The sequence below is a fragment of the Rhinolophus hipposideros genome (assembly GCF_964194185.1).
Source record: "Rhinolophus hipposideros genome assembly, chromosome: 20".
Classification (NCBI taxonomy): domain Eukaryota; kingdom Metazoa; phylum Chordata; class Mammalia; order Chiroptera; family Rhinolophidae; genus Rhinolophus; species Rhinolophus hipposideros.
The window spans coordinates 52549594-52570209 of NC_138066.1; the positions used below are offsets into that span (position 1 = coordinate 52549594).

Below are 20616 nucleotides of genomic sequence, written 5' to 3' on the forward strand. Positions count from 1 at the left end.
TCCCCTGGGCCGTGCAACCTGGGCTGGACACAGCTGGGGTCAGTCTCTGCCTGTCTCTCCTTGCCTTCTCCTGCTTCCCCTTGATGGCCCCCTTCTCCCTAAGCCCTTCCTCCGGGAGACCCCAACATGGCCCACTGCAGGCCTCTGCTCCCTCCACCCTGGCCCACCTGGTCAGTTCCTGCTTTGTGGTTTAAGTACCACCTGGACGCCGGCAGCTCCCACCCTGACCTCTCCCCCGTACTGCGACTCCTGCGCCCGTTTTGGCTCCTAATGCCCCGTTTCATGTGAGGCACCTGGAACTCCATGGGCCGAAGCCTGGGCTCTGGGGGGCAGGATAGGAGTGGCCTACTCGTCTGCCAGCCACATCCTGCTCTGCCCGGAGAGAAGGAAAAGGCCTCACGCAGATGAGGACGACGGGCCTGGCATACACCGAGGTGGGGGGATTGGGGGGGTGGGAACGGGCCCACGATGAGTCCACCTCAGCCTCTGTGGCCTGGAGGTGGTTTGGCCTGAGGGACCTTTGCTGGGACTCCCACCAGATCCCCAGGGCCCTCAGAGGGTGAGGGAGGGGCTCCACTTCCATGCGGTGGCCCTGTGACAACCTCACAGGCAGCGGGATCCCCGCACTGTCTGAGCAGGCCCACGTGGCCTGGTCCCAACATCCTCGGCCTGGGCAACAGCAGGGACAAAGCCCAGCACAAGAGAGTGCAGCAAGACCCCCAAGGAGGAGCACCCCGTCTGCTGCCCTCCACCCTCCTCGTGGGCAGGGCCTGTCCAGTGCCCATCTCTCCAGGGCTCCAGGCTGTCACACCTCCAGGGTCTCCTGGGAGCCATGGGGGCCCCTAGCAGGGGTGAGAGGGGAGGCTCAGAGCGCCTTCCAGGGGTGGTGGGCTATGGGTGCCAGGGCGCTTGACCAGGGCCAGGTTGAACAGAGGATTCCAGCCGGGAGGACGGGGGGTCACGCTGAGAACAGAGCTGGAGTAGGGACACCCCCACCTGGCCACTCTGTGGAGGGGCCCTAGGATGGCCTCCGTCCGGAACCCAGCCCAGGACAGAGACGAGGGAGGGCACACAGAGTATTAAGAAACAGCTCTTTACTGTTGAAATGCAGCCACGGTACTCTACTCACAGGACACTGAGCCCGGGGCAGAGGGAAGGAGGGAGGCCGGGGCCCGGGCAGTGTCCACCTCCCACCAGGACCCAGCCCTGCTGCTGTCAGCCTGTTCACGCTGTGGGTGGTGGGCGGTCACTTGGTGCTTGGGAACAGCCGCCTGCGCTGCTCCAGCAGCTCCGCCAGGTGGTCAGCTCGCCTCACCGCCGCCTGCAACACGCCACCCATGTGGTCAGGCCCCGGCTGCTAACCCCTCCCCAGGCCACCGCAGCCACAGGCCAGGACCCACCTCGTGCTGTTTCCGGAGGCTGCTCACAGCCTCCTCCTTCTTTGCCAAGGCCATCTTCACCCTGCAGGAGAGTATGCTGGGGTTCGGTTGGGTGCCCCTCCAGATCCCAGGCCAGCCTGCAGCTTTGAGCACAGCAGGGTGGCCGGTGGGGGCCTCCACCCCCCGAAGGGCAGCAGAAGCAGCTGTCCTGTTGACCGCAACACTGGGCCATCTATAGGGGTTGTGATCCCCGCAGCCAGCCCTAGGCCACTGACCGCAGAACCGGCCTCCATGGGAGTCAAACACCAAAGTGGGTACCTGACATGCACCTCGGGAAGGGCAAAAAGCCCCTACACCACGTCACCTCTCAAAGTGCCTGTGGGGGGTAGGCTGGTGGATGTGCACGTGACCCACGAAGGACTAAGGGGTTCCGTGGGTGTGGGGAGCCCTCATTGTGAATCTCTGGGAGCCTCCACCCTTTCTGCACAGCATGGGCTCCCCCAGGCCAGAGGGCCAAGGAGCTGCCCCTCTGGAGACCCACCCAGGCACCTACCGGGGCCTGGACCCCCTGGGACACCTGGCACGTGGACTGTTGGCTTCTTCCCAGGCCCGATCTGGGGCCTCGACACGGAGTTCACAGCAGCCGCTGCTGACGGACGGCCCGACCCTCACTGGCTGCCTGCCGCTCGCCAGTCTCAGCTAGAGCTACTCTGGTTTGGAGCAGCGCGCCCCCCAGGACCCCAGCCCGGCCCTGCACCCACCTCCCGTGCATTTCCTCCAGCTCCGCCTGCTTCTCCTGCCTAAGCTGCTCCAGCTCCAGCTGCTGGTGGGCCCGAAGCTCGGCCAGCTCGGCTCTGACCTGCCGGTTCTCCTCCTCGGAGGCCGACAGCTGGTCGGCAAACTCCTGGCGGAGCACCTGGGCCAGGCTGCCCCGCTCACTGGCCAGCTGCTCGTTCACCTGAGCGGGCACCAACGGTGTGAGCCGGCGGCAGGCAGAGCACTGCGGCCCACGCCGCCGCCCGCTCCCAGCCTGCTCACCGCCCGAAGGTCCGTCAGCTCCTGGGCCTTCTGCCGCAGCAGGCCCTGCAGGCGCACACCCTCGCCCTCCGCCTCTGCCAGCCGCCCCTTCAGCTCCGAGCACCGTTCCTGGAGCTTCCGCTCCGACTGCTCCAGCTCCGAGAGCTCTGCCTCGTACTTGTCCCTGATACGCTTGACACTGTTGGGCCGAGGCAGGGTCAGGGACAGCCTGTGCAGGAGTCTGGCCTCCAAGCCTCATGCCCCAGCGCCCTGTGGGAAAAGGCCTCACCGACTCTCGGTGGCCCTCTCACTCTCCTCCCTGGCCAGTGTCGTATCGGCCTCCAACTGGTGGATTACCAGCTCAATCTCCTTGTCCCGGCCTCTCCGGATCTCTTCCTTCAGCTCCCGTTCCCGGTTCAGCAGCCATGCTTCCTGGGGAAGGTGGTGGAAGGAGCTAAGGGCCAGCCATGTGGGGATGGAGGGCCGTTAGCACACCTGCCCGACTGGCCCGGATGAGAGAAGGCCTGGGGTGACTGTCTGTAGGGCAGCCTCGCAGACAAGGGTGGGCACTGGATGTTTGGAAACTCCCCTCAAGTTTAACAGGCCGTACCCTTTGACTCAGCTATCCCCCAGATTTGGTGACCCCTCTGCGCACGGTTCTGGGAGCAGGACAGGGGGGCTGCTCAGCCACCAGTAGGGCTGTCACCAGGCTAACCGGTCAGTTAGCACAAGCCACTGCCTCATGTGTGGCCCCCATACGTCTCTTTCCAGAAGGATGGAGAACCTGGTGGCGTGGTGCACTCCTTGAGGGACACTGGGAGATAGGAGGGGGACCTACCCTGTGTGCACCCTACACGAGTGGCCTGTTAACTCTGAGAGCAGCTACCTGGGCAGAGAAGGGAAGGAATGTTCTCCTGTTGCCTGGAACCTGCCGCAACCTCTCTATGCCCCCGGAGCCCACTGAGGGGAAGGACTGAGGCAGCAATGGCGCAAACCTGAATGAACCGCCAAGCCCACCTCTTTCTTGGCGCAGTTGGCTTGCCAAATCTGTCTCTCCACCTCCAGCTGCTCCTTCAGGGCCTGCAGCTCCATCTGGGGGTGGGCAACATGGTGAAGCAGGCCTCGCTGGCTGCTACCCACCTGGTATGCCCACCCGGGCCGTGCTGAGGGTCTGCAGGGAGCGGGCTGGGGAGCCAGCAGATGAAGCTGGGCTACACCTAGCCCCCCAGGCGGCTGCCCCAGGAGGGATGGGCAGAGGGGGCAGGCAGAGGGGACGGCAGGGGCTGAGACGGCAGACCTGGTGCCTGCGCTCCTGTTCCCCTTTCCCCTTCTCAAACTCGGCCCTCAGGGCCCTGGTGCTGGCCAAGCTGCTGTCCTCCAGCTGCTGCTTCAGCTCTTCCAGCTCCATCCGCTGCCTGCAGGCCCAGCAGAGGTCAGCTCGGGGGAAGGACAGAGGTGGAGGGTACAAGAGGGCTGGGGGCAGGGTCTGCAGGGAAACAGGGTGGGGGCTACAGGGGGTGGGGCAGGTGGGCAGCCCCTCCAGGTGGCACCTGGCTGCTTGCTGGCCCAGCCGCTCCTTCTCCTCAGCCACCTCACTGTGAAGCCGCAGCCGGAGCTGCTGCAGGGCTCGCTGCTCCTGCTCCAGCTGCTGCTCGAAGCTGCCGAGCAAAGTGATGGGCAGGCCACTGCAGTAGGCACCTCACCATGGGGGCCCCGACCTCACTCTGGGGACCCCGACCTCATTCTGGGGCCCTGACCTCACTCTGGGGTCCAGGCACATCCCAGCTCTAAATGGACCTTCACCCCAACCCTCCGCAGCGAGGCCGCCAGAGCAGGGACACCCACCGCTGCTGGGCGCGCTCCCGCTCCTGCTGGCACAGCGCCTCCTTCTCCTGCTCCAGTTGTTCCCGCAGTGCCTCCGCCTGGCGCCCATAGCGCTGGGCTGCCCGCTCATCGGCCTGCAGCAGCTCGGCCGCGTGCAGGTTCCTGAGCTTCTTTACCTCCTGCTTGTGCTTGGCGATCAGCTTCTGGATTTCGGGCTCCAGGCCTGAGGGGACGTGGTGCTGGAGGGAGCCCTGACCTCTGCCCACTATGCTGCGAGGGCCCTACCCTTGCCCCATGTTGTAGGCAACCCCCAGGGACCTCAATTCTCACCCACTGTGACACCAGGGCTGCAGTCCAGCCAGGAGACCATCCCCCACCCCAGACCACCCCATGGGCTCCTGCCCAAAGCACAGCCAAATCCTTCCTGCCTGGCTGTGAACCACCCCCACACAGGCACTGGCTCAGGCCTCTGGGATCTCCCCCTGCTGGTGCCCAGGCTCCCGGGAGGAGGGAGTCCATGGAGGAGAGAGACAGCTGTCCCGGGGCCGGAGGGCTGGGCCCCATCAGCCCTTGGACCTGCTCTGTAAGTGCAGAAAGACATTGCTGTGTGGCAAGAAACCCGGGACCACCACACTGAGTTCCCATGGGCTTGTTCCCCTGGAAGCTGGAGGAGACGGACCTGGGGAGGGAGCCTGCCTGAGGGAAGGTGACGCCCATCCCTCCTGGACCCGGCCCTTTGTCCAGGCAGCTGGTCTGTGGCCTTCTCATGTGCCCGCCAGCCTCGCCCTGGCCTCCTCCCGGCCTGGCTGCTTCCCAGCCCATGTAACTGTCCTCGCTCAGAGACCCCATGGCAGTCTCCAGGCCCGCAGCTGGCTAGTACCAGCCAGCTCTGGACACAGCCGCCCACCTCGGACTGTGATCTCCTTGATCTTTCGGGTCTTCTCATTAATCCACTTCTCCCTACGGACTTTTTCGGTGGCACTCATTAGCTCTTTGAGTTTCTTAATCTCCTACCAGCAAGAAAACAAGCAGATGACAGAGGAGCTGTGGGACGGGGACACGCAAATGACCCCTGCCCCTGGCCAGGCATGGGGTTTGGGAGCGAAGCTGCCCAGGTGCCAGCCGCCCGCTGTGCCCTCCCATCCCCTCCAGACATCTTGTTCACTGACGCCCAGGGACCGTCCTGTTCTGGGTGGCCGAGCAGGGTGTCCTCCACAGGCCACGGGCCCCAGGTCCCAGGTGTGGAGTGCGCGGCAGGACAGCAGGGCAAGAGCCGCCCCAGGGGCTCACCAGCTCGTGCTGCTCCTGCATCTGGGCCTCCCTCTCCTTACGCCTCTGGTCCCCCTGCCGCAGCTCGGCCAGCACGGCCTCACACTTCTCACTCAGAGTCTTCTTGTCTTCAATCAGCTGCAATCAGGGTGCGGGAGATGAAGCTGCTGCCTGAGATGAGGCCCAGCCCCACGAAAGGACCTCCCCTCCCCTCACCCAGGGGCCAGCATGCCAGCAAGGGGGCCACACCTGAGCCCCTCTGTCGCCTCCCGCCTGGGGCCCACACGCTATGCGCCGATGGACAAGGGGCTGCAGGAACCACTGGTTCTCGCTCCCCCACTAAGGGCCTGGCTTGGGCAGTGAAGCCCGGGTGGGGACTGCTGGGGTGAGGCCTCAACTACAAGCCCCACTGTGGCCACGCCAAAGTCTTTCTGGGAAGGGGCTCATTCTATCGTCCTCGTCACACAGGGCTCCAGGCAGAGCCCAGTTTGTATACTTCTATGACCACTGAGCAGTGTGCCTGATGGCCATTGAGGGTCACTCGGTACCTCTGGACTCCTGCCTCTCCTTATAGGCCCCACATCTAGCATTTTCTCCATGACAGAACCTGGTGGAGATGCAGCTGAGTGCAGGGCAGGCTGGAAATTTCCACAGCCCTCACTTGGGGAGCTCTGGCTGCACTCCGGCCCCAGGAGGCAGCAGCAGTCCCCCAGGACACGGATGGCCCCGGAAAGCATGGGAAAGGCTCAGGATGCGTGTCCTGCTGGACACTTCCCACCAATCGGTCCTCTCAGTGACCCCACCCAGGGTGTGCCGTGCCCACTTGCCCCACAACACACCCACCATCCTGGGCTGACGGGGCAGGCCGTGGAGGGAACACCCAATGGGCCTCACACCAGCCTGTCAAGCGGCAGTCACCGCATCCCCACAGGAGAAGATACCACCTGTTTCTGCAGAAGGGAGAATGCCCAGCAAGGAAGGCCGTGGGCCTAGCGGTCTCTCTGAGGCCTGAGCTGATCTGGAATGGGTCCTGTCCCTCTCCCTGATCCCCCTGCCCTGGTGCCCGGCTTCCCAGGTGGTGTCACCTGGTCGATAAAGGACAGGTGCCGCTGGATGGTGGTCTCGTAGTGCTCCTTTTGCTGCTGCAGCTGCCGGCCCAGCTCCTTCTCGGTCTCCTTGACCCGCCGGACAGTGAGGTCCCGCTGCTGTGCCTGCAGGGGTGTGGGAAGGGCGAGACTGAAGACAAGGCCCACTCAGGGGGCGGCACTGGGGGCACACACTCCAGCTGGTGACCAGGGACAGAGGCAGTGACGGGGCAGTAAGTGGGCAGTGGCGTTACCAGCGCCCTCTGCAGCAGCACCAGCGCCTGCTTCTTCTCCTCCACCTCCAGCTGCAGCCGCATTGCGGATGTGTTCACCTCGGACGCGGATTCCAGGCGCCTCGTTCCCTCCTCCAGCACGAGCCACTGAGGACACGGCGTGTGTCAGACAGGCCTGGACACCTGGGAAGGACCCGCCATTCTAGCCCTCCCTGTGACCCGGCCACACCTGGGGGGCTGAGGCCGGCCAGTCCTGCCCGGACTTCTCCATCTCATCCAGGAAGCTCATGATGCTCCGTAGCTTGGCCTCCGAGAGCAGCGTCCCGTCCTCGGGGCGGCTGGCGGCTGCGCTGAGCTTCCCGAATTTCTCCAGGTTGTCGGCCGTCAGGGAGCTGGCATCATCCTCCTGTGGGGCAGGGGCACAGCAATGGGGGCTGCCCGTCAGTCTAGGACTCCGGGGTGCCCTTCCAGGAGCTTGTCCGGGACCTCCGGGGCAGGGGAGGGGAGGGCAGAGGAGAGGAGAGAAGGCTGGAGGGAAAGGAAGGGAAGGGGAGGAGGAGAGGAGAGGAGAGGATGGCAGCCAGGCTGGCTTTGGAAGGAAGGGCCTCCCAAATGCCCAGGCCCTCGCAGGGCATCACCCGAGTGCTGGCAGAGGTGCACCCACACCCCCGGGTTACTCTGAGCAAGCCCTTGAATGACTGGGGGTTCAGCCAGGTCCCACCTGGTCCTTATTAGGGTTCTGACTAAAGCAGGAAGGAGCCCAGTGGGCTCCCCTGCCCCCGCAGGGGATGATGCCAGAGTGAGGGGTGGGTTGAGGGAGGGTGCCCACGGTTACCTCGTCAGTCCAGGCATATTTGTCCTTGTGATAGGCCCTGGGGCAGCGCAGCGGCTCGGGGTCCTCCTCGAGCAGCTTCAGTGTGTCCAGTAGCTCATCCAGGGTGGCCTTGGATTTGGCCCTGCTCCCAGTGGGGCCCACCGTTCCTAGGGCCTTGCCAGGCACGTCCTGGGAGCTGGCATCCTACAGCACACAGGTGGGTGGGAGAAACCCGAGAACTATGGGGAGAGACTGGGGCAACCACGCAGCCACGTGCACCAGCCTCTAAAGGGTGGCCGGGTGGGATGTGTCGGGGCCTGGCCTCCTCACCCCTCAACCTGGTGGCCTGGGCGTCCCCTAACCTCTGAGCTTCCAGCTTTCTCTGTGGGCTCGGACATGGGCCTTACCCCAGGGCATCTGTGACAATCCCACGGGATCCCAGAGCCATCCGTGGGACCCCATGCTTGGTAGAGCAACAAGACCCACCGGGGTGGCCTTTCCTGGTGTGAGTGAGCCCATGGCTGTGGAAGAGCAGTGACAGGACACGAAGGGCTGTGACCAAACCTGCGCTTTGTCCTCTGAGAACTGCCGGGGCTCCGGGGACAACTCAGGGGCAGGCTGGTGGGGGTCTTCTGGGCCATCAGCATGGAAGCTGGCCTCTGTGCAATAGAAAACAACGTCAGCCCATGTGGGCACTGCCCGGCGGGACAGCAAAGCTGAAGGAGCCCTTGGGAAGGAGCCAGGCAGGGCAGACTTCATGGAACAGAGGGGACACTGGAGAACCCTAAACTCCCAGGTGAGAGGCCAGGAAGCCTCGCTCGTAGGGCCCCATGTCCGGCTCCAGAGGACGTGGGGCAGGGCCAAAGGTGCAGGGCCTGGGGGTCTGCTGCACAGCCAAGGCCCCTCCTCATGAGGAAAAGGGGCACAGCCCTCCCAGGGGAGCAGGAACAGTGTCCGCCCAGTGGGGAGTCTCTGGGCTCCCCACTCACCTGTGCTGTTGGCCTTGCGGGTCTGGAGGGGCGTGGCCCCTGGCCTCAGGGGCAGCTCCTGGGCTGGCCGGACCTTCCCCGGGTCCCGGGTCCCCTTCAGCAGCCCGAGCTCAGCACCGCCGGACTTCTGGGCTCGCTTCTGCTGCAGTTCCTGCAGGGGGACCCTCTGAGCAGCCTCCCCCCCCCTCCCCAGTGAGCTGCCCGAGGCCCAGTGTCCATGGGTGGGGGGAAGGCAGCAGGTAGGGCCCCCAGGAGCACACTTGTGCTCAGGCACACAGAGGTCCTGCCCTAGTGGCTCAGGTCACCCCGGCACCTGAATGGCTGCTTGTCGGGCCTGGCGCGCCTTCTCCTCCCGGGCCTTCCTCCTGGCTGCCTCCTTCTGCCGGTGCAGGTCCAGGAGGTCCCCAGCTCCCAGCCGCTGCCGCTGGCCCTGTGGAAGCCACAGCCACGCGGATTTGACTGGGAAGATAGGTTTGATCCCATCTGCTCCACAGCACCCCCCACTAAGCCCCATTTCTCCACCCCACAGAGGACAAACCCCTAACAGGAGGCCAGCAGCTCCTTCGGGCGGGGAGATGGTTCTGCATTGCAGAGCAGGGACCCGGAAACCAGAAACCCACTTGGGCCTCTCAGGCAGGTTGGACCGGGCATCCAGGCCCTAGTGAGCAAGTGGCTTAGGGAAGGGAGGAAGCTAGGCCATCGATGTGGTATGGACACAGGTCATTGCAGTTTCCAGCCCATGGTCCCAGAAATCCCTCGTCTATGCTGGGACCCCCGGGCTCCCGCCAGCCCCCCAGCTGAGGCTCACACCCCACACTGACCTCTCGCTTGGACGCCAGCAGGCATTCCAGGCTGGCTGCTCTAGCTCGGCGCTGCTGTGCCTGGTGCCGGTACCAGCGCTGGATGGTGACGGCAGCCTGGTTCACCTGGTGGATAAACCTGCCCAGAAAGCGGACTCAGGCCCAAGGCAGGCGCTGTGCCCCACTAACCAGCTGGGTCCTCCGAAGGCCCAGCTGGTCAGAGAAGCCAGCGGCCGCACACACAGCCTGTCTTCAGGTGGCCGACATCACACAAACCAGTCACATCACCAGGAACTGGAAATAACCCTAAGGCTACCACCTGCCTGTGTGTGGGTGGACACTGTCTGCGCCGACGGCAGGTGCTACTCACGAACAAAGAGAAGCAAACAGACTCCGCCAGGCACACAAAGCCACAGGCCGTGTGCTCCAAGCATGGAACAGTCTAGAAAAGGCAAAGCTATCAAGGGCCAGATCGCTGTGGCTGTCGTGGGGCTAGGGGTGCTGCATAAAAGGCTGCGAGGGGCCCGTGGGGGGAACAGACATTCCGTGTCTTGGCACGTGCTAGCTGGAGACGAGACTGCACATGTGTCAGAACCCACCCACGTGTACACCTGACATGGGTGCGTTTTATTGTATGTAAGTTACATCCAGTAAAGTGGATTAAACTAGAAGCCTTAACCTTGGCTCTCAGGACCACCTGTCAACTCGTCTGGCAAAGGTGCGAACGGAGCACCCACGACATAAATGGTTGCCCAGCACAGAACACGCACAAAGGGAATCTCATGCTCAAAAATGCCCTCCACTGAGGGGCCTGCGCGCCACTGAGGGACCACCAGGCGGGGTGGGTGGAGCGGCCGCTGCTGATCTCACCCAGCTTCTCCTCCCACCCACCCACTTCCAGTGCCCCATCCCCAAGCTCTAAGGGGACAGCAGGTGGTGACCACTCAGCCGCATGGAGACTCTCCAAGCCCACACTCCCATCACAAGTGGTTCCTGACGGGTTGTGACGTCACAGACCTGGGGCCACAGCACAAGGCCCCCACACACACATGCTCCCCTGGGGCAGGCTTGGGTTTTTTAGTTTTACATATTCTTTCCACTTCATGATTTTTTAACTGACCGTTCAATGATGGTTAGTACGTGTACAGAGCTGTACGACTGCCGGGGAGGTCCAGTTTCAGAATATCTCCATCCCCCCCCCCAAAGACCCCTCTTCTGCGGTCACTGGGCCCCAAACAAGCGTCGCTCTGCTCTGCCCTTTGGCTTGGCCTTTTCTTGACTTTGTGAGGAAACGGAATCGAACAACACATGGTCTTTTCACCCTCCATGTTTAAACAATTATTAAACATAACTTTCCATCCCTGGGACCTCGGGCCCCGCCCCCACCTCCACCCCATCCCCGGCCCGCCCCATCCCTCCCCAGTCCCACACCAGCCCCAGTCACCTCTCGGCCTCCTCCTCCGTCACTTCCCTCCGTCTGAGCAGGCCCGTGGTGGCTGCTGAGTTGTTCCGGAACACACGGCGGCTGCTGGCCAGGTTCTTGGGCAGCTTCCCGAAGCTGCTACTGTCACCTTCGTCAGTGGCTGCTTTGACGAGATTGCTGGCAGGAGGGCAGAGGAAAGCTCAGGGCACCTGACCCAGCCCCACTCGCGGCCCCCGGGGGCACTGCTCATGGGCACGAGGAGCTGCCTAGGCCTTGAGCCTGGAAGGAAGCACCGCAAGCCATCAAGAGCCAGCAAGGGCCTGCTCCCTGACTCACCGTTCCATCCTCAGAGCCACCTGCTCCCCTACAGGGCTTGTCTGGTGGCAGCCAACGTTCACAGGTTCCTCACATTTAAAAAGCTAAAAGGTCTCAGAAGGCATAGGATACCAGAACTGGAAGGTGCCTCAGGAAAGCCCGGGGCCACCCTGACTGAGCTCATGGTGGAAGGCTCGGGGTGACAGATACAGGGCTGCTGCCCCCAGCGCCTCCTTGGTCTGGACTCGGCCAGGGCCCGGAGACATGGGGTGGCTGTGGCTTTCTGAGCAGACCCCATCTGCTGAGCCCGCCAGCCGGTCTGTCCCCACCCGACCCCTGCCCCGGCTCGCACGTCTGCCGAGGCTGGGAGCCAGGGCCTCACTTGAGGGAGGGCGCTGTGTGGTTGGAGCTCTTGGGGGGCGCCGTCTCTGCCGGGGCGTAGTGGTTGTGCACCATGGTGGTGACGCAGTTGCCCACGGCTCCCTTGTTGCTCCTGCCGGACGAGACGGGAGATGGCATCAGGCTCTGGGAGGTGGGTGACGGGTCACTATGGTGTCAGCCAAGCCCCCTGCCAGGCCCACTGCACAGCCACTGGGCCTGAGGACGGGGCCCTTTGTGGGACCCAGGAAAGCTCCCTGAGCTGTGAGCCGTGAAAACCGTGACCCCTGACACTGGCCATGCCTATGATGGAGAACGGTCACAGATCAGCCAATGGAGACAGGACCTCCCCACGCCAGCTAAACGTGGTAGACCGAATATGCTGCTACCTGCCTGCCCGTCTCAAATCCACTGGAAGGAATAAAACTGGTATAAACACAGAAGGACAAGGAGACACAGGAAGAGACAGCCGTGAGACGCCCACACAGCTTTAGAGGATGAGGGACAGAGAGCGCAGTGACAGGAAAAACCTGTATGCCGTGGGGGCCGCTGCGAGGGGGCTCATCTGCCCCCCACAGCCCCAGGGAGGTGCAGGAGGTGGAGGCGCCCAGCTCTCCCAAGGAGCAGTTGCACCTCAACCCCCTGCCTCCGCCAGCAGAAGATGAGGGGCTGGCTCTCCAGGTGACAGTCTGTGCCAAGCCAGGCCCCCTCCACCGCCTCTTGTCCCAGCTGGCAGACCTGACCATCCCTTCCTGGACAGACCTACCACCCCAGAGAATAGCCCAATACTGCCAGGTGGGGTCCCCCCAATACAGCAGCCTGATCCCTGACCAATCTTCCCAAAGTGAGGCCCCCCAGCAACTTTTAGGGCCTCCCTCGTAATTCTGACAGAGCCAGGATTCCACGTTTGATGCATGAAAGGCCAACCAACAACCAGGATACAATGGAAAAGAAACCACGCGGAGAACAGGGCATTTCAAAAGCCTGCGCCGAGTACCAGGCTGTGCCCATCAACGCCAGCGGCAGCTCCTGGGGGGTGCATGGGGGGCGCTCTTATCTGCAGTGTCCATTCGCCGGTGTCCATGGTGTGACATTCCCGCCATGAAAGGCAGAGTTGGAGGGAGAGGAAGACAGCAGGCTGCTGCCTTGTGTCCCCAAAGAAATGAGAGCAGACCCAAGTACAGGATGAAGCGAAGTGGGGCTTTTGGAAATGACAACTGTGGGAGGAAAGGCTTGGAGGATACAGTTAAGTCGACTTATTGGAGAGCAGATCCCAAAGCTAAAGAGAAACAAAACATGAGAAGACGCCAACCTGGCAGAATCAATCCAGGAAGCCCAGAAGGCAAATAATGGGAGTCACAGAAATAACGAAAACAGGGGAGAAAGGTGTCAAAGAAATGACAAGAACACTTCCTGGAAGTGAATGACAGGAAGTGGCAGGGCCACCACAGCCTGGTGGGGAGACTGAGAAAGGGTCATGTCGCGGGCCTGGCACTAGGAGAAATGAGGACGATCCGAAACACCTTGAGAGGAAAACACAAGGCAGGAGAAAGGACGGGGCCGGGAAGGCGGTGGCCGCCTCAGCAGCGCTCCAAGGAGGCGGGGCAACGCCCCAGGCGTCAGGAAAGATCTCCAACGTGGAACTCTGCAGCCGCCAAACTCTGAGTCAGGCATTTTCAGACACACAGTCTTAAAAACTACCTCCCATGAGTCCTGTTCCGGGAATCTACAGGGGGACGTGCTCCACCAAAGACAGAGAAAGCAAGGGACCCCCCCGCAGAAGGGAGTGGCGGCCGAGGGCTGGATGAGAGCCTGCGGCCTGCGCGGAGCGGCCAGCTTGGACCCAGATGGGGGAGATAAGCTCCGAGGATTTCTCCAGAGGAAGGAGGATGGGCAGGGCACCTGCTGGCCTGACTGTCTGGGGTGTGGTTCTATCGTCAAGTCCAGGAGAAGTGGCCAGTACACAGACAACCAAGTCGGAAAAAACAGATCATTAATTCTGAGGAAAACCGGAGCGTAATTCAAGTGTTGACATTTCCTGAGTTCAGTGCTGCTCTCAGAGGTTCGTGTCTTAGCTCCTCTCATCGTCCTGATGCTGGGGTAACAGCTATCACCCCCTTAGAGGGAATGAGCCGCCTGGGGCCCCGGGCAGTTAAATCACCTGCCCCAAGTCCCACCATAAACAAAAAACACACTCGGAATTCAGAGCAGGCAGAGCCTGAGTTGGTCTCCGTGAAAGCACAGGCCCAACACAGACGCCGATCTGACCGCGGGTGCACCAGGATGTGGGTGGGAGGAAGGTATGCTCGTGTGCAAGGTGGAGGGGGGCTCGGGACAGCAACCCCATCCTCCATCAGCATGCCTAAGACTGAAAAACCAGTCAGTGAGCAGCATTCACATATTTCGGTACATATGTTCTAAGAAATACTAGAATAGGGGGCAAGTGGCTGCTTCTGAGAGCAGGACTCAGGATGGGGAGGGAAGGGGAGTGGGTCTTCCCGCTTCCATTTTACGTGTGTGGTGCTGCTGGACTTGGTAGCTGTGTGCATGTAACCCTTTAATAGAAATTAATTTTTAACTTAAGTTTTCGCATCAAAAGCCAGACTTCTCCCTGTGCAGACTCCGACGAGTGCCTGCGGAACCCCTCAAAGACAGCCTGTGACAACGGCCCCGAGCGCTGGGAGTCCTTACTTTTATGCTCATGCACGTGTGTCCTTGTCGCCTCCACCATCCCCACTCAGGCCAAGAGCGAGGAGGACAAGCTTTCCTTGCAGCCCAGGGGCAGCGACCCCAAGCCCGCTTTCTCTTGGGGCTCCTCTAGTTCCCCTCCCATCACCACCATTCCCAGCCACCAGCCCTGTCAGACGAGGCACAGCCTGCGGGCCCTCTCCTGAACCTGCCAACTCGGCCATAGCTCTGGACGTGCTTTGTCATCACGTCCCAGTGGGCACAGCTGAGACGTGACCAATGCAGCCAGATGACTGGCTCTCGGCTGACAGTGAGCAGGTGTGGCCCGAGGTGACACACTCCTCACTCCTGAGATGTGGAGGTTGAGCCTCAGAAGGTCGCCTGCCTGGTCTGGGCTCCTCCAGGAAGCACAGAGCCTCTCATGAGACGGACACCACCCTGCAGTCTCTCCCTTGGTCCTCGGGGGAGCGTGTCACTCACTTACTCATTCACTCACTCAAAAGCACCCTGGTCTGGCCATGAACAAGACACAGAGCCCTCCCCCCACCCCCCACCCAGCTTCAGGGGCGTGGGGCCGGGCCCGGCACCTGCCGCGGGGCGCACCTGTTGTTGGCAGTGAAGCTGGGTGCCAGGGGTATGGCGCACTCCCTCCTCCGGGGGCCCACCGGTGTATCAGGCGTGCTGGGACTCCGGGGGTCGGGCGGCAAGGTGCAGGTCCTGGGCTGGCCATCCTGTCGGTGCACACAGACTACGCCTCAGCCCGAGACCCCTCCACACCTGCCACTGACACGGAGCCCCTTCCCTGCCCCACAGCCTCAGGGTGAGGCTGGCCCAGGGGCTGGGAAGTCCCTTCCTCCTCACACTGTAATGAGTGCTGTCAGCTGGTACGACCCCACCCCACCCCCGGCCCCTCCGGCAGGGGCCACAGAACAAAGAAGGGACCAGGTGTCACTCCCAATGTGACACTGACGCATTCAGCACTCGGCTGCAGCCCCCACTCTTACCAGGTCGTTCCACGTAGCTCCCTTCTCGCTGGAAGCTTTGCTCAGACTGGCCGGCCTCTTTCTCCCACTGGGACTGCCCTCAAAGAGTGTCAGGAAGTCGGGGGGCTCCGCCAGCCTGTGTCAGAGAGGACAGCAAGTGGGGACGGTCACTTGGCCCAGGACACCGATTCCAGGCACACAGATGGGGACATCTTACGAGGGGATGGGTCACCAACAAGAAATTCTGTTCCGGAGACCGGAGCTCAAAATAATGTTCTTTAGTCCTGATCTGACCATTGCACCTGGCAGAGGCGTTCACACACACCCGCCAACCCCACCCCCATGGCCACCCCAACACCACAGGAAAAGCACAGCAAGGACGCAAAAGGGGAGCACATCGGCCTTGAGGCCCACACCTCCACATGCAGACAGGACCAGTCACCACCCGTCTTGCCTGCCCCGCCCAAGACTGGCCCCATGGAAAGGTCATTTCAGGCCCCACTGCCCAGCCAGTGTCCACAGTGGAGAGGCTGGAAGGGCTGACAGAGAGAGGCAAGAGAGCAGCAGGCAGGGCTTACCTGAGGGGACCAGTCCACGCCTGGATGGCTTGTGGCTGGTGGACCTGCGTGGTGCTGTTAGATCTGCGGAGGTTGTTGATGGCCCGGGAGCCATCAGGCCCTGTGGCCTCCTGCACAAAGGGAAGCAGGCGCATGACGGAGGTTTCAGACGGCGCCCATGCACTCAGTACCGGGCCAGACCTTGCAGAACAGATTTGGAGGGAGGTGGTGGGTGTGGTGAGAAGGAGGGGCAGAAGGAGCGGCCTGTGGGTCCTGGGCTTGGCCCATTGAGCAGGGGCAGGTCCTGGGCCTCCATGAGCCTCCCCTTCCTGGAAAGAAGTGGGAGCCCCTCACCCCTGGCTGGTGGAAGGTCCGAGAGGAAGTGCGTGAGGCCTTGTCCGGAGCTGCAGCAAAGGCTGTGCATCCCCACCATCGTGCACTAACCAATGAGCCTGGCCACCACGGCCGTCACAGCCCCCACGGCCAGCCAGCCTGCCCACCTAGTTCCCCCAAGGCCACCCGGAGCTCATCCCCTTCCTCACAGGTCAACCCTGTTTCTTGAGGATTCAAACAAACCCAAATGTTGGTGGAGCAGGAGGGACAGAGGGCTTGGGGAGGGTAAAACCTAAGCTCTGCCCTTGCCCTCTGTGTGAGGTCGCTCCCTGGTCCTTCCTGCCCCCAGGACGGCCACAGGGCCGGACAGGACAACGGACACAAGTGCCTGCTAAGGTGTGGAGCTAACCCAGGAGTCACATGCCACCCTGATGGCAACTCCCCAGAAGGTGGGGCCCAGACACCCCAGGCTCCAGAACTCACCAGCGCCTTCCTCCTCGGCTCACTGTCGGTGACCACAGAGATGGAACGGCCTATGGGCTTGGTGACGGAGCGTTCGCTGTTGGGACGCCGGGACACAGGTGGAGGGAAACCCGTCAGACTCAGATCCACGCCTTCCAGGCTGCCCTCGGGGGGGCCGGAGGGGCCGCTGATGGCCCGTGAGCCTTTCATGGTGGATAAGGGAGACCTGAGCGGGCAAGAAGAGAGGCGGTGAGACGCCGTCCATCGGATCCCATGCACACACCACCTCCGGCCAGGTCTCAGGAATCCCAGAGCACCTGCCCTGCCTGTCACCGAGCTCCCTGGGAAGCCTGCAGTCTCCTCATCCCGAAAACGAGACCGTGACAGAGCAGGACGCTGAGCTATGAACAGCAAAGACAAGGCCTCCTGGGAAAAGACGACCCCTCCGTGCAGGGGCCCTGCCCGAGGGTGGCCCGGGCAGCAGGCCGTCCTGGCTAGGGGTTGGCTCTGCCATTTAACCTCTATCCTTAGTCAGGTATACCACCTGTCTGAGCCTCACTTTTCTCATCTGTAAAGTGGGCATTTAAAAAGTGCCCCTTTACAGAGTTGTCATGATGTTTACATGAGACGACTGGAGGCTGACATGCGGTGTGATACTGTAACCAGGATTTGGTGTGATTAATGCTGCCTAACCCTAGGTCCCCAAACTCATCTGGCCATGGGATCCCTCCATTTTCTCAGAACCTCAGGAACATCCATGAAATTCCAGGATGCAGCATGTGCTCTCTCGCTTCTGGGTTCCCCTCCCACCTCCCCTAGTGCCAGCCGACCTTTGTGATCTCCCTTGCTGAACCCTCGTCCTCTGGGTCCCTGAGGGCCCCCAGGCTCAGCCCCGGGCCTCTCTCCTCCATCTACCCTCTTGCTGGGGGGAATGCCTCTGGCCTCCTGCCTTCCCACAGGGGCTGACGGCTCCCACTAGCATACGGCCCACCTCTCTGTCCCCTACCTCATGACTCAGATGCCCACCCCCGCCCCTGGCACCTCAGACCCAAGGAGGCCAAAACACACTGACTTCCACGTCCAGCTGCCCCCACCCCAGCAGGCATTCTGGAATTGGCTCAGGCCAAGGACCTAGATCTCCTCCTGACATCTTCCCCTCACCTCCACACCTGGTCCCCCAGCACGCCGTTGGTGCCCTTTCCCCGTCCATTCCCTCCCTCCACAAACCCAGGCTGAGTCATCTCCTCGAAACCTGACAACCGTAGCAGCCCCTCATAGGGCCCCACCTGGCCGGCCCGAGCCGCTCTCACAGGGCGGCCAGAGGCGACCTTTCTGAACTGATCTCAGATCACCCCTTGATTCAGCTGAAAACCCTCGGAGGGTTCCCAGTAACGGAGACCGGAGTCCAAACGCCTAACGTCCCTGAGATCCGACCCCGCTCTCAGCGGCCTCCCCTTGGCCACCCTCTGCCCTCCTCACGTGCCTCACCTGGGCCAGCCTGCTTCCCGGTGAGCCTCTGCCCCTGCTGGCCCCTTGGCCTGGAGCCTTCCCAGGGGTGTCACCCGGCACTCAGAGTGCCCAGCACTCTTTGCTCCCTCTTCCTGCTTATCTTTCTTCTCCTGATAACCTGGCCACACAGCTCGGTCTGTGCACTGCCTGATCCCCTCGTAGGAGCGGAAGCTCCACGAGCACAGGGACCATGTCGCCGCAGCACAGGCGCCCGGCGCGGCAGGCACTCAGGTAACGGAGTAGATGAGCCAGCACCAGGAATGAGCACGGCCCGCCCTGCCGCCGAGGCCGCCGGCGGGCCAGCGGGCACTCGCCCATCGTCACCCGGGTCAGTGCTGAGGCCTCCTGCAGCCCGACACCCACAGCAGGGCCCCCTGGCCTGGTGCCGGGTGCCCCTGTTCAGAGCTGAGCACAGAGGCTGTCCCTGCCATTCAGGTCAGCGTCCTCAGGTGGCAGCTTCCAGTCGTGTGGGTGAAGTTTAACAGCCTCCTCTCCCCAGGGCACCAGCCACACGTGCTGGACCCGGGCGGCCCCCTTCCCAGCCGCACCGCAGCACCTGCGCAGCCCTGCGCAGGTAAACGCAGCCTCTCCTTGGAAACCTGCAGGCCAGGTCGCACCCTGCCTACAGACGTGTCCCTCCCAGGACCTGAAGGTGGGTGCCCAGAGCCTCTGCCTGGACCCCTGCGGGTGGGCGCACCCACGAGCCCGGCCAGTTTCTCACGGGGCATCTCCCCACTCCCCGGGATTTGGCTCAGGGTGGTGGCACCCGAACCTGCCGACGGACTCCACCTCGCGCGCCCGCGGGCCGAGGTAACGGGCACTGGGCGTGAGGCCCTGCTCTCCTCACCTGTGCACGGCGGCCCCCTCGCCTGCACACTGCCCCTCACCTGCGCGAGCCCGGCCTGGGGCGCAGGGCCTGCGGGGCCACACGGCGGGGGCTGCGCGGGGTCCGCCCAGCCGGACGTGTGGGGCCCAGGCTTCCGGCCGCTGACCTCGTGCCCCCGGCCCCAGCGCTGGCTCCGAGGCCCGGGTGACAATGAAGATGCCGAGCAGTCGGGCGAGCGGCGGCAGCGAGCAACTAGCAACCACCTGGCACCTCCTCCTGGCTCCGTAACGGAGGCCCGCCTTTCCTATCCGCGCCACTTCCGATTGGCCATCTGGCGGCTCGCTTCGGCCGCCTCGAGAGCTTATTGGACCGCTCAGCTGCCCTTCAGGAAGTTCAAGCGTGGGAGGAGCCGCTGACATCCGGGGGCCGCCATGGCGGCGTGCTGCCGATTGGATGTGGCTGGAGGGGGCGGGGCCTCGGCTCGTGTGGGACGAAGACTGGGCGGGAACACGAGGAGGAGAAAAGGGCGGGGCGGCTCCCGGGCTCTTACTGCCCCTGATGGAGCCTGCGCTCCCACGGGGTCCCCAGGTATCCACGTTGTCCTCGGGCAACAACGCCGTTGCCCAGCTCCCAGGCAGTCCCAGAAATTGTTATATTTCCAGTTTGCTTAGTTTTTCTCATGAATAAATAGATGTTGAATTTTGTCTCTAGCTTTTCTGCATAAAATACAACTTTTTTTCATTAATGTGTTAATATGAATTACACTGATTTTCAGATGTTAAACCAGTCTTGTAGCTCCAGGATAAATTCCTCTTATTGTGACATAGGACCCTTTTGGCACCCTTTTTATATATTGCTGGATTCCTTTTTGCTAATATTTTGTTGAGGATTTTTCATCTATGTTCATAAAGGATATTGAGAATATTGGTCTGCACTTCTCTAGACCAAGTGAACAGGGAACATTCCTCAAGATAGAGTATAGTCTGGACCACAAAACAAACTTCAACAAGATTCTCCTATTGTATCAGAATTTAAATTGTAATAAATTAAAAAAACATACCCTTAAATAACTCACTGGACAAAAAGGAAGCCTCAAGGGAAATTGGAAAATATTTTGAACTGAATAAATCAAAATTCGCAGGATGCAGCCAAAGGAGCAATTTTATAGCATTAAAATGCTTATAGTAAAAAAGAATAACGGTCTCAATAATCTAAGGTTCTATCTTAAAGAGACTAGAAAAAGAAATATAAACCCAACACAGAAGGAAATAATAAAGAGCAGAAATCAATGAACATAAAAGCTGTAGAGAAATAAAACCAGAAGCTAGTTCTTTGAAAAGATCTATATTAATAAACTTCTAATCAGACTAACGAAGAAAAAGAGAAGGAAAAAATCATCAGTATCAGAAATGAAAGATGAAATTATTACAGACCCTACAGAAATTGAAAGAATTAAGGTATGCTACAGAAAATTCTATGGTTGTATTTTTGACAACTTTTATGAAATAGACCAATTCCTTAAAAGACACAAATTACTGAAACTCACAAAGAAATATATAACCCAAATAAACCCATATCTATTTAAGAAACTGAATTTCATAGTTTAAAGCCTAGTTAAGAAAATTACAGGACCAGATAGTTCCACTGGGGAGTTCTTCAAAACATCTGACGAAAGACCTGTTCCTCCTTTTAGAGTGTACTCCTCATTAATGTGTTTCTCTCTCATACACAA

The 20616-nt window shown here is 61.2% G+C and overlaps 1 protein-coding gene across 2 annotated transcripts; it reads right to left on the reverse strand.

Moving 5' to 3' along the window:
- Positions 1–1077: 1077 nt before the first annotated feature.
- Positions 1078–19168, reverse strand: CEP131 (centrosomal protein 131). Of its 2 annotated transcripts, none has more exons than XM_081027770.1 (26): positions 18946–19168; positions 16571–16775; positions 15776–15885; positions 15219–15333; positions 14818–14945; positions 11531–11641; positions 10855–11010; positions 9432–9549; positions 8924–9040; positions 8611–8761; positions 8186–8280; positions 7643–7825; positions 7037–7213; positions 6829–6954; positions 6575–6700; positions 5511–5627; positions 5128–5230; positions 4242–4443; positions 3947–4054; positions 3694–3811; positions 3414–3488; positions 2686–2828; positions 2418–2595; positions 2141–2337; positions 1401–1461; positions 1078–1321 (listed from the first exon to the last, which is right to left on the reverse strand). In XM_081027770.1, exons 2-26 carry the CDS (start codon positions 16757–16759, stop codon positions 1247–1249), a joined length of 3279 nt encoding a protein of 1092 aa, XP_080883896.1. In that variant the 5' UTR covers positions 16760–16775; positions 18946–19168; the 3' UTR covers positions 1078–1246. The 2 variants fall into 2 exon arrangements, with proteins under 2 accessions (XP_080883896.1, XP_080883897.1); XM_081027771.1 differs by having other exon boundaries at positions 18906–19159.
- Between the last annotated feature and the right edge of the window lie 1448 nt (positions 19169–20616).